The 14,494-nt window shown below is 31.7% G+C and overlaps 2 protein-coding genes across 2 annotated transcripts in view; one reads left to right on the forward strand and one right to left on the reverse strand.

Moving 5' to 3' along the window:
* The window catches only part of LOC131842079 (juvenile hormone esterase-like), a 63,041-nt gene extending 55,251 nt beyond the window's left edge, over window positions 1-7,790 (forward strand). Inside the window, exons 2-4 of the mRNA XM_059190565.1 lie at window positions 2,981-3,113; window positions 5,331-6,625; window positions 7,432-7,790. Of these exons, the coding sequence (XP_059046548.1) occupies window positions 2,988-3,113; window positions 5,331-6,625; window positions 7,432-7,597 (1,587 nt within the window). The 5' untranslated portion in view covers window positions 2,981-2,987 and the 3' untranslated portion in view covers window positions 7,598-7,790. The remainder of the gene's footprint in view (window positions 1-2,980; window positions 3,114-5,330; window positions 6,626-7,431) is intronic.
* A 2,061-nt stretch (window positions 7,791-9,851) lies between these two features.
* LOC131841959 (splicing factor U2af 38 kDa subunit) lies at window positions 9,852-13,891 on the reverse strand. The gene is made up of 5 exons (XM_059190374.1): window positions 13,619-13,891; window positions 12,921-13,075; window positions 11,850-12,007; window positions 11,066-11,265; window positions 9,852-10,569 (listed from the first exon to the last, which is right to left on the reverse strand). Exons 1-5 carry the CDS (start codon window positions 13,660-13,662, stop codon window positions 10,443-10,445), a joined length of 684 nt encoding a protein of 227 aa, XP_059046357.1. The 5' UTR covers window positions 13,663-13,891; the 3' UTR covers window positions 9,852-10,442.
* Window positions 13,892-14,494: the final 603 nt, after the last annotated feature.

Below are 14,494 nucleotides of genomic sequence, written 5' to 3' on the forward strand. Positions count from 1 at the left end.
ATCTAGGTTTAGCCTAAGGTGCAAATAGTATTATGTCGCTATATATACATACATAAAAGACGTTGTGCGTCTAGGCTGAGATCCCCAGAGGCATAGCGAGGTGATTTATATTATGCAACCACAAACATACATCCCCGGAGACTTGAAGTCTCCACTTCTGAAACAATGACAACATTCAGACAGTATGAACATAAACATACCTACCTGCAGAACATTATAATTACTTTAGACTAGCTGATCTTGCTACTACGTCCCTGTGATACTCGAAATTACAATTCTATATTACGATTATATATCAAGTTTATATTTACTTTGTTTGTAAACCGATTCGAATAAATAAATATTATGAGACACTTAGTAAAATACATCCGTGAAAACCAAACTGTAATCGGTGCAGACATTTTGTTTTGAAAGAAAGAGTATTTAACTATATTAATAAATATTGTGTACATGCTGTGTAATCTTTACTTAATATTATCTTTTATGAATTGATTATGGACTCATTTAATCTGAATGAACAGAATGAATGAACAGTTTCTTACATTCTTATTTTTAATTATATACCTACCTACATAGATATTTTTTAAATGCACTGCCCACATAAATTTCTGTTTGCCCTTGGTTTACTGAGAGTCTGCCATAAGGACCTTTATTTGTGTATTAATAAATAAATATTAGCGTGCATCACCGCATCGTAACTGTAAACTTTTTTTTATTTTAAATACACGGCTCGTCCGTTTTCTTTTACAAAGATAAATGTTTAATATTTATTTTCCGGTAAGTAGGGAGATAGGTGGTTGTGGAATCAGAAGGTAAATCCTGCTTTTATATAGTAGTACTGCGAGTATATTTTATTATAGACTATTAGTTTGTCCCTATCACAAGAAAAATAAGTTATAGTAGTTACTTGGACTTCGGATTACGTGAAACAGAATTAACGCATTTCCTGAAAGTATAGTTTGCTCATAAAGAACAAGTTACTGAATCGACAGGCTAAGAATACATTACCTTGTAATGTAAGAATTATGTTTCTTTAAAAAGATAATTTTAAGGAATAAATCTTATTACAGTGAAAAATATTACTTACTCGTATTTAAAAAGGTCCCTATATCTAAATTTAAACTTATTAATTACAGTTTTCAAATGCTTTTGACGCAAAATTAAAACATAATATTTAATTATAAAATATAGATTTATTATTTCTTTTATTTGCATAAAGTAGTCGGTTTTGTAGTGTAAGATATTGTTTTAATTCTGTAATATGTAAAACTGCAATTTTTAAAGTATCAAAACTAGACCTACTGTTTATTTGAGAATTACCTTTAAATAGGTATTCCCCGTAAGGCGGTGCCCTCAGACCTTCTGACTCTGTAATTAAGATTACAAAATAATGAAGGTGATGCTGTAAAAACACTAATATTCCAGAAAGTTAAATTAAGGCAATGAAAGCATTCCGCATTAACAAGGTAGGCCCTAAGCTCTTAATCCTTCCTTCAACAATAAGCTTTACGAACATAAAGCTATAATCTATAGATACAATTTGTAGTACTAAAATAATATTTGAATTATAATTTGATTAAAATACCGTTAGCTACTTACTCTCTACCAACATTTGGGTTGTAAAACCTAATGAAAGGACAGGGCTCAAATATACGTTGTTTTGCAAGCCTAGATATATTTATCAATATACCTAATAACAAAACTTAATCTCATAATTATCGCTCCAGTCATATTATTGTCATCAAGAATCTCCCAAACTATTTGACTTTCTATATTCCCCTCCCATTTATTATTGTAAAATATTCAAACTTTCAGCAAAATATTCCATTTATTTAAACATATTATTTGATCTCATTGCCAGCTCAAGCTGGCTGGCTGACTCAAAGGAATAATTCGCAATTAGAATATATTTGTTTGTATTAGCCGGTACCTACCTTCGCCGAACGGAACCTTTTATAACGTATTTAACCATATCTGTACTATTTTGTCTAAAGGGTTTGTATACATACAGCATATAAAAATATTTGTTGCGATAGAATATTTTTTAAATTAAAATCACTTCCAACATTTATTTAATATCCAGCGCCATCTAGTGACAGTTGCTGTCCATCACAAAGCAGTACAGTTGTACACTACGTTTTATAAAACTTGGCACCGCCATAATGAGAATTGAACTTAAACAATAATCGGACCAAAAAAGAAAACTACGCAAATAAATTATATAAAACCTCCAAAATGAATATATGCAAAACAATTACTTGTAAAATTCCCGTACGGAAATAAATTTGTTTTTAGTTTTTATTTCAGATTCATATAAAATATAATATGTAATAGAATATGATGATATTCTCTTTAATTATTTACCAACTATTTATAAATTTGTCATGGCTTTTTTTTGTATGAAATATCTTAAGATTTATTTATATACATATATACAAGGTAATTTGTTTGCGGTAATAATTTGTAACGAATATCTACTGTTTTCGTGTAACGGAACGTATATTTTAGTTGGAGGAAAAGTCCGGAAGTATTTTTAATATATACAGCCATGAATACTGACTCTAATTATATAATATGTAGGTATATGCATTCGAAGTATAAACTACTAGACATTCCATGAAACCTCACCTCACATATACATGACACATGATTTACTAAGTAGGTATCTATATCTACTAATATGACGTAGGTATTTATAGTCAAGGTTGTCGGTTATGACACTACCGAAACTAGCTGATAATATCTTGGCACTCGACCCAAGAAGTATAATAATTGGAATCGATTATTGTTCATATCCGCACATAATGTCCATAATAGCAAGCGCATTAATATTTATGTAAACATACAATCGGCACCATTTTTATTTTAACAATAAATGATATAATATAATAATCTGTAAGTACCGGCCTACCTGTGGATAGGTAATATAAGTGCGGAATTATATTTTTATAATTAAGATTTACTAATTTTATATTTACAGAATCATAATGCCGCTTGCAACTGTTGAGCAAGGTACATTGCAAGGTATAATTTGTGATCACGGTGGTGGAAGTTACGTTGCATTCAAAGGTATACCCTACGCGAAGCCGCCGATTGGGAAATTGAGGTTCAAAGTAAGTTTATATTTTTTCTTAATATAATAAAAAATATCTATCGATGTGCTCCCTCTAATACAGTTGAATGCAATGATGGCTCGCTCATCCGTAATACTCGTGAACGAATGCTGCTTGTGGGGACTGGTCTGTTCAGGTTGCGCACACTGATTAGATTTTTTGTTTTTTTTTCAATAGCATATGCTGGTGGTCATATATTCTCCCAAATTTGAATTTAAATGAATCTGTATTATTGTAAATATGTACATTTAAAAAAAATACGAGCTGACTTTCTTGTCAGTTCTTCTAATCTCGAAATCGATCCAAACTGACGGTAGATTTGACATATCATAAGAGTCTGTAATAGACCTATATGAATTATTTTGAATTTGAATCTTCCCAAATTCAATGTACGTAATAAATGTGTAAATAATACGTAAATATTTACAAATTTAAAAATATATGTTTTTTTATTTGCATAGTCCAACATACGAGTATTTTCCTGTGCAGAAATTTATAACTGTTTTATGAATATATTCATCATTATTTCTACCATAAATAGTACAAGGCAAAATCTGTCTGATTCAGAGCTTACATCCAAACCACACAACGGACTTCGATTCGAATTCTAGTACTATGTATGTCACAGTGACATATTGACGCACCCAAAATTTATTATGCTACCAAGCAGTTCTCGATTGAAAGTTTGGTCTATTATACTGAATTTGCAGGAGTGCTTTTTTCGTTTGTTTCTTTTCATTATACTTTGGCACCTGTCTGCGTTTACAGTTAACACTAGTGTGAACCCTTTTAGTGAAAATGTTAGGATTAGAATGACGTCAGATCAGTTTTTTTTTTATGGATGACAATGGAATGGTGCACCCGCCTGCGCTAACGGTTTACGCTGGCGGGGCACCAGTGGAAGATGATAAGATGAGCATGAGGTCAGGCCAGTTAGCCCATCGTGACAAATTCACCAAGGACTTATCACGATGGTTTCCAGGGGGAACCGCGTGGAGGTCAACCTCTTGGGCTCAATATGGTTAATTCCATGGTTAATATACCAGTAATTAACCAAGCTAGTTTTCAGGGTAGACGTCGTTGAGGTTAAACTGTAGTGTAGTGTACAATAGGCATACGGGGTCCCAACATTGCTAATTGCAACTTTGTTCGCGTCAGCCCAAAGTATGAAACATTAGCCGTTGCAGACACTAACAAAAAATAGGATAAATTATTAATAGTGATAAGGTATAACGTTGCGATACTATTGCCTATGACGTTATCGATGATTTTGATAATTTGATGATTCATGTCCGGTGACTAAGAAAACATTACCAAGTCTGTTATTGAACATACCCATAATGCACACATACATAATGCAATACGAATAAATTCCTAAAAAAATATGAAACATTGTAGGCAAATGAGTATAGATTCAATACCTAACGTCAGAGGGCATAGTATTGATCATTTACTTGGCACAAATTCGATTGCGTTGTAGCTTTTTCATACCATCATATATTGTAATATTTGAAAAAGATACGCTTTATATTATATTAGGTCTTAACAATTATATTAACCGTGGCAGTTGACATTTTTTCTCTAGTAACGACAATGCAAAACAAGCTAACGACCGACCTAATGGCAGTGGTAGAGGTCGCCTAATCAAGTCGCGTCTATTGCACCTGTCATTCATAAGGTGCCTTCATACGTTGTAATTTCACTGTCATACTTTACAGTTCACAAACACACCTTAACCTTACCACATCCACACACCAGTTACCTATACACACCTTACAAAGCAACAATAGGTGGCATCAGAAATAATTAAGACAGAGATACCCACGCGGACAGTTTTGTATACAAAGTATAATTGGAATACCAAGGAATTGTTTTGATAATAATAATAAGCCAGGGAAATTTATACAGTACTATCTAATCCAGAACTAAGCAAAGCTTGTGTTGTTTTTATCATTGTCTATTTCATAGAAAAGACTAAGACCAATAAATCATACTCATCAATCGGAAGTATGAAGGTGTGCTAAATGGGTAGACCACTCAAGTCGTCAACAAATTATCCTGTCTGGAACAGATAATAGACGTAAACAATAAACATATTACTTTACACATGCTTAATCATTAAAACTACTTATGATTAATCCGCTCGAAATTACATCTAGTAATTCGTGGATAATTATTATACTAGTGAGTTTAAAATTTACCTTGTGATATTTCCAGGCACCGGAGCCTCCGGAGTCGTGGGATGGAGTTCGGGACGCTACTCAACATGGACCAATCTGCCCACAATACAATGAGCGGATGGACAGAATCCATATTGGAACTGAAGACTGTCTCTATTTAAATGTTTATACGAAAACCGTCACTCCTGCAAAACCTCTTCCTGTCATGGTGTGGATTCACGGCGGAAGTTTCTACACGGGCTCTGGAGATTCTGACTTTTATGGGCCTGAATTTTTTATGATGCACGATGTTATCCTAGTCACGTTCAACTATAGACTGGAAGTTTTGGGATTTTTGTGTCTAAACAATGAGGAAGTTCCCGGTAACGCTGGTTTAAAAGATCAAGTGGCTGCATTAAAATGGGTTAATAAAAATATAGCAGTTTTCGGCGGCGACCCTAACAATGTTACCATATTCGGTTGCAGTGCAGGCTCGGGTGCCTGCTCCTTACACTTAATATCGAAGATGAGCAAAGGGCTGTTCCACAAAGCTATATTACAAAGCGGTGTTTGCCTCAGTGAATGGTGCTATAATATTTATCCTACAGAACGAGCATTTCAACTTGGTAAACTACTAGGGAAGGAAACTGAAGACAGCACTGAATTATTAGAATTTTTAAGAAACGAGCCAACATCATCGCTCGTTAAAATTCAATTACCTATTTTAGAATCAAAGTTTTTCGATTTAGCAGACAATATTTTCTTCGGGCCAGTAATAGAAAAATCATATCCAAATGTAGACAATTTTTTAACTGAACATCCTTTGGAATTAGTCAGAAAAGGGCATCTGGCAGACGTTCCCATCATTCTAGGCTACACATCCGGCGAGGGAATTGAAGTGGCTCGCCAATTACCAAAATTAATGCCTTTTCTATCCACAACAGGAGCTGTTGTGCCTAGAGAGTTGAAATTAAAATGGCCAATAGAACAATTAATAGAAGCTGATAAAAAAATTCGCAATCATTACTTTGGAGGCAAAGATATATCAGCAGAAATTTTGAAGGACTTAGTAAAATTGGAATCTGATAAATTGTTTATCTATAATATAATTAGATTCGCCCGATATCATACGCATTACAATTCAAATCCCGCATATTTATACAAGTTTGTTGCAGAAACTGAGAGGAATTACGTAAAAAAGCTCTATAATATGGAATCAGTAGAAGGCGTTTGTCATTCAGATGAACTGCACTATCTATTCAATGTTACTTGCTTAGACATACCATTATCGGAGGAATCAAAACATATAATAAAGGACTTCGTCAGACTGTGGACGAACTTTGCTATTACAGGGTAAGCATATAAAAACTTGTATAAGAAATAAAAATCGGAAATTATTTTCAATGCACTAATCTTAAAGTAACATTTCTTTTGCATAGAAATGTCAGCTTACTCGCAAAGGGTAAGCCAAAGCTCAGGTAGAAAATGTATGAAACTAACTCATATAAACTAAACTTTCACCAAGAAATAAACTGGTAATATATATATATTTTTTAATTTTCATATTATGTAAATTGTTCACGAAACCATTCATTTTGTTGAAGGATTTAAAAATTATTATCACTTTATTTCTTGACAAAAGTAACCATTCAGATTTATGAATACTATCGATTAGGTTCCGTCATGATGGACCCCATACGACTAACTTATATTTTATGTTACATGTCAAGTAATCAGGCGACTTAGTATATTTGAGATTTTCTTCTCCATGAACGATATATTTATGCATTGTTCTATGTCACCTCTTACATACTTAAAATAAATAAGAACGGTAACATATGGTAGCGGTGACTGAGTATGAATACAATGGGTATTGATACTTTGTCATCGCCACTACAATATAATTTAAATATAGGTGTCAATAACAAACTACTTAATAGTTATTCAGCTATGGTATTTGTTAGTAACAGTTAGCATAAGTTCATAAATAAATTATAATTATATGCCCCGCACTGCACGACCCACGCCCACGATCTAAACATACCTATATGCAAAATTTTAGTAGTATGTACGTAAAAAAATATTTTAGAAGTTCATAATAAAAATTAATATGCTTCAGACAGATGTTATACTTACTTATCTGTGTATTGTCTTTACAGAAACCCAACACCATCAAGTACTAGTGTACAATGGAAACAATTTACAGAGAAAGAACGCAACTGTTATACTATTGGAAAACAATTTACATGTGTACAAAATGACAATGAAAAAAACAATACATTATGGGAATCTATTTATGAGGAATCAGAACTTGATGTAAATTAAATGAAAATGAAAACCATACGTTTTCATTCTACCATTTCTACCATAAAGATGTGATACTTATTTGTTATTGAAATTACTCAAAATACTTATTTATATGTTCAAACAAATGTGAAACTCATATTATTATCCTTGTTTATATACGAGTAGAAATAGACTTCAGTATTAAAATGTACATAATAATTTTATCTGATTAGTTGGTCGTTTAGCAAATCTAATTTATATTTTATTAATATTAAATGTTAGTACTTATTCTGTATTTCTATTTATCATGTTAACTTGTTCCAAGACTTGTAATTATTGTAAGAATTAAAACTTTTCAATGTCTTTTTAGTGGATAATAATGGTATTGTGTACTCGAGGGGACGATGAGATTTTTTTATTTTATACTACTATGTTGGCAAACTGATTATGTTACTATTGCACCCTGACAATTCTGACGTCCACCCAGACATCCTGGAAACCGTAGTGTTAAGCAGTGAATTCGGCCTTAATGGGGTATCTGACCTGATTTCTCGCTCATCCCATAAATGGCTCGCAATCAGCTTATACATATAGCCGAGGTGCCATATATCTTATTTATTTGCCATTCCCGAAAATTAACACAGAAGTGTGACACTTCTGTACCTAGACCAAACATTCTTATGCGGAAGTCTACCACAACTGTGGAATATTTCCACAAGAACCGTAAAATAAATATGCTAAGGATCATATAGCGTCTTTACAACCAAATAAAACCAATATCGAAATTAATTCTTACATATAATTATATTATTAGTAAATTTCTTATTATAATACTAAAATACTACAATAACGCATTAATCTGAAGGAATCGCAATACATTTTACATACTGGACACGTATGTAACAACAAAAAAAAACAAATTAATAATTATATCTAAATGATTTATGCGTTATTGCAGCACACATATCAGAAACCTCGATACACTGTGAACACGCACGCTGTCATTATTTTACTGTTTACTCCATTCATAATACCATAATTCTTAAATGAAAATAAATTACAATAGATAGAAAATAAAAAATGCATAGATTCTAATTTCATCTATTGTGCTAAAAAAACTCCCAAGGTTGCCGACTGCATAAGATCTCTCGTGTTTATATGAATGTGCATATAAAATTATTAGACTCATAGAATAAAATTATGTTGGAGAAATTGACATACCCATATATGAAAGTTTACAAAATGCTGATAATATAGCACATCGTACAAATCTAGTTTGACATTTTCAAATAAATGACCGAGAACAAATTTTTATCAACTATGGTCATCATAAAATGCGCTATCATATATTTTCTAACATTCTGTAAATATAATACTAATCGATCCTTCACCATACGTAATTAAATATCTAGCTTTGGCTCATTCTCGTGCGTGTACCTTGTTTAGTTGAACAGTCACAAGCAATGACTTTGTTAATTGATAACTAGTGTAATTAATAACTAGCAATTAATTGTACAGTGCATTTATGAATAAAGTTTATTATTATTATTATATTATTAATAACATAATTACAAAATTTAACCCTTTATTATTAGTACCGAAAAAAATAGATTACTATTTCTTTATAAAAACATCGGTGATTTTCTGCCCGCGTCGGGTTAAAAAAGGACTAGTCGCGATACTTGTATCGTTTTTCAAAAATATGATAAAGGTTAATATGAAATTATTTCATTGAATAAGAAATAATTTCATATACATTACGTTATAAACATATACATAATTATGAGGTCTGAGCTAAAATATGAGATTTTAACTACTTTTGTGCAAAGAATGACCCTCTTATCCATAGAAAAGTCAAACGTCTAACAGGCTTCTTTGAGGTTTTGAACTGTTGCTTTGTTCGAAGAAAGTGACAAAACAGAAATGCTTTAAAGAATAAATAGAGCAAAATTTTATAAAGACGGCAACCTTGCACTCTAACAATTTCTTTAAACATAATTCATATTTTAAATTAAACTTTACATAGTGATGCCACCATATTAAACATGTACATTTCTGCAGACAGAATGTTATTGTTGAGTTGACAATGAGAGACTTAAAATATGTTTAATTAATAAAATTAAAATAAATATAACTTAACAGTGATCTGAGGGTCTGTTCGTTATTCTATTTTCTATTACACTTACTAGAGACATAAAAAAATATCTTATTACCGTCTCTCACTCTGAGCACGCAGTACATAATGATGAATTGTACATACAATATAAAGCACAAATATTATAACAGTATTTTAATATGAATAGAATTGGTATGCCAGTCCTTTTATCATTACTATTATTCTATTCCAATTTATAGGCAATCTTCAAAGACTTATTCTATTCCAAATTATAGGCAATCTTCAAGGACTCTACTTAAACTGAAACTCTTTAGTAGATTTATTAAATAAATGTACCCATGCCAAAATACATTTACACACAATATAACAAGTGAAAAAAAATTAACAGAACGGAATTGTTTAATTAAATGTTAATAAAGTTAAATGATGTAATAATTTGATTTGACGGTATTTACTTATTACTAATAGAAGAAATGTATTTCGCCAATAATTGATTTATTTACCTGTGAAACAAAAGTTGACCAAATGACCTATCCTTTTAAATATGTTTCACACGATTAGCACGCAAGAACAATGTTCTGAACTCTTTGTACCATAATCTGGAAAAATATATATCTATTAATTTGTCCTATTTATTTACATTTTTCTCTGCTAAATTAATAAATTGTAGGATAGTAAGATGGAGCATTGAATTGCAAATGTATAGAATGCGTTCACGGTGTACGCGATGAGTGCATGAGGCTGACGCAGTCGAGGATGTCTCGTCGGTCAGTACCGACCGGAGCGCGAGTTGCGTGGCGGCTCGCGGCGACGTTCACGTGATCGCGAACGGCGGCGGCGCTCTCGTGAACGGCTGCGCGATCGTCGCCCACCTTTACGTCGCGAGTAAAGGTATCTGTAACGGACACATTATTTTGATACCTCAATACTATCAGTATATCCTGACAAATAAATAAGACTAATAAAATAATCTAACAACAATTCACACTGCGCTATCTAGACCCAAGTTAGGCTAGCTAAAGCTTATGTTATATTATGGGTACAAGATAACTGATACATATACAAGGATATTATTTTTTGGTAATACAAATGTTTGTGCCGTGCGAGGAATCGAACCCCCGATCGGAAGTTAGGCGGTGTGCTAAACCAGTGCTGTTGGAGGTATATTTTTGTTATAGTTAACAACATATTTAAAAATTGCCACCATTAATGTACTTCGCGTAAATTACATTCATTTGTTAGGTCAAGAAATAAATAATATTCTATGTTGACAACCATCTATTATGATCTTTACGCCAAATACCTCTATATCCAGTATTCATTGAATCCAAATCTATATTTGAAGTAAACTTATTGCTCAAAGTGAATGACTTTTATGATGCATAACTTACCTTCTAAGTTCTCTTGAGATTGGTTTAAGATGCATGAAGTTGCAGAAGCCACTCCGTGTACACTCTCCCATTTCGTACTGACGGCAACAAGCCTCGCGGAAGTCAGTGACTGGAGACAACTCAGCGTATACCGGCCGACCACCAAACCAACGATTGTTTAGATCATTTACAGCCTTCTCGGCGTCCTCTTCGCGACGAAACTGGAAACATTCGTACATTTAACTATTAAAAATTTGAAACCACAATGAGGTAACTTTGTACAAGTCATATGTGTCGCTACCTGTATTTCATGTATTTCAGCTAATAAGATTTGGTTTGTAAGCTGTTTTGGTTCAAGAGAAATTACATGATTGACATGATAGTCCTCCAGATTGTATGCCATGAGTTGTATCACAAACATCACATGTTAACTTTGAAACCAATGCCTTCTAAAAATCATACAAATTAAACATATGCTAGCCTAATAGTAGTAGACTGTTTGATGTGTGACCATTCTGAATTTAACATTATTTTATCCATTCAAAATAAACTTTGAAGTGTTTCTTTCACATTCACAAAATGTTTGACTGATATATAGATGATAACGCATACATAGATAAAAGGAGGAAATATATTGTATATAGGAGAAGAGACCACAAATACTTTTTAATTCCTATATAAATGATGGTCTAGCTGATCTGATTTCATCCACACCCTATTAAATTCTAATGCCAGCATATATTGTTACCGCTGACGCCAGTACCATTAGTTTTTATTGCTATACCATTAAAAAAATATATCATACTTTGATGTACACATTCCCAACTAAGTGATCACCAAGGTTGTCGCACACATTCATTTCTTCTATTTCACCATATTTATCTTCACATTCGACAAACACATCTTCAAAAAAATTGTCATAATGTTCCTGCATCTCTTCATCTGATACATTTGCTACAACCACTGTAAAGAAAGTGACAATAAATTAAAAATAGACAAATATTTTGTTATTTTGATAGTGCCTCTAATTATCCTATTGAGTTACTAATCCTGCATAAGATATTCATACATGGCTGCTAACTCAATTTGATAGTCAGAAAGAATATTATTAAAAATAATGTAATATTATATTGTGATGAATGCAGCACATGATACTCCCATATTTCGCAAGCTTTTTTTACTAAAGTAGCCTTTATCCATTTCTGGATTAATTTGGTTTTTTATTGTTTGCTATCATGGTATCATGGTAATAATAATATTAATTACTCAAATATTATTAATAAGTTTCAATAAATGATTAGTATAATGTCTATAGTCAGGTTTACTATTTATCAGATGCATCTACAATTTACGGAATATTCAATTTGATATAAATAAACAATATATAAACATTCAGGCAGAAAAACTAGTGTTAAATAATATTTAATAGTAATATACAACAGTAGTTCGATAATATCTCCTTGATGTGAAAAATTAATAATATTAAATTACAAGTATACAGTGATACTGACAGCATCAGTGGTCCAGTAGTATAGCATATCACTTTACTATCTGATTGTAGCAGATTTGATTTCTCGCATGCTCTAAAACATTTTGTATTTATGAGTATAATTGTTTGTATCAGTCTGGGTATAATCTATCTATAATATGTATTTATTTACAGAAAATGTATATATCAGTTGTCTAGTACCCATAACACATGCTCTACTTAGCTTAGGACTAGATGGCAAAGTATAATTGAGAGTAGTATAATTGAAATTATAAATTGAGATATTAGTATTATTATACTTTGCTAATACAAAAAAAAATATTATTTAGGTATAAATTATTAGTAAGTAAATTTAAGAGTTAGTAATTTAAAAAATAATATACATACAATGACTGCCGTCAGCAGACTTAGCAGAATTTTGAGGATTAACATATAAATTTTGTAATAACACAGTTTGTGAGAATGTAGGTTTATTGTGAATACGGGAACAACGATCCCCATGTCGACATGCTCCAATCTTGAAGTAAAAGGAGCAATTAACTCTGAAAAAATAAAAAAAGAGAATTAATGAACATAAATGATATTGAAGAATGCTACTAATTGAAATTAGATATATCTAAATACTAACTACTACTATAAAAACACAATAATTAATTATAGTATGGGTACATTGCATTATATTATAGAGGTTGTTTATGCCCTCTGTTGTGGACTCCAATATGGATAATACAAAATTTTATGGCACTGATAAAAACCACTACAAATTCTCTTTAGTTGCTCTATTTTGTTTAACCAATAATAACTATTTTTCAAGTTTCAACTGAAAATGCACTACAATGGAAAATATGTATGATAATGATTTTATAACAGATATATAAATTTATTTAAGGTTATGGATGTCTAGACACCATGCAAAGAGCCAAAAAATATAATCAAACCCTAAAAAGAGTAAGAGTAAATCAGAGTAACAGAAACATGAAGCTACCAGAGTTGTGGTTGAATTGTCACATGTTACGTTTTAAAGTTATAAATTATTATAAATAACATCTGATATATGTTGGAACACAAAATATCTTGGAACTTACTTGTCCTTTTCAGTACCAAATATAGCTGCTAGATACTCTGCCATTCTCTAACGCCGACACTGACCAAAAAATAACCTAATATTTGTGAACGAGATAAAGATAATACAATAAAATTTCGAGCCCTTAAATACAAAACCTGAAGATACAAAATTTGTAACCTAATTATGGTTATAATTTACGTTTACGGAGTTACAGACAAGCTAAAAACAAAAATTTTAAATTGACAAATTATAGATAGACTGAGCGTTAGCATTTTTTGGCATTCGGTGTGACCATGTTCATATTTATGATTTTGCTGAGTGCACAAGTATAGTGCTAAATTCTGAACAACATTTTGAAAGACAAGCATTTTGTAACAAATTATTATTGGTTAAGTGCACGTTTCCTGTAACACGGTTTCATTTTTAGTCAACTTTAATGAGTCACGAAATTTTTCCTGTAGATATTAAGGAATCGAGAAATAATGTGTGTATTTATGATTATTGTAACTAACTACTTATTGACACTTTATACAAGATTTTGCAGTTTGTCTTGACAGTAGAAGTTTAATCTTGATCTCGTGGGGATATTACCTCACATCAGGGTCATCAGTTGTGGTTAAGGAGAGGAATTAATAAGAAGAATAAGTAATCATTACACTTTTATGATTAACCAGCAATAAACGCAATGTATATACATCATTTGTATTTTATAACATATTAAAAACATGATATTTTAAGAGTTTTAGCAATGAGTTAAGGATTATCTTTTTTGGTACTATAAAATCACAGAGTACGGAGGTACAATACCTCACTTCTTCTAAATGGCAACGTACGTGCATGCCATGCATGAGGTGTATGGTATGACGATGATTTACTATTCCGCTTAAATAAATAA

This window comes from Achroia grisella, unplaced genomic scaffold (assembly GCF_030625045.1).
Source record: "Achroia grisella isolate CSIRO2021 unplaced genomic scaffold, CSIRO_AGI_Agris_v1 utg204, whole genome shotgun sequence".
In the NCBI taxonomy this organism is placed as follows: domain Eukaryota; kingdom Metazoa; phylum Arthropoda; class Insecta; order Lepidoptera; family Pyralidae; genus Achroia; species Achroia grisella.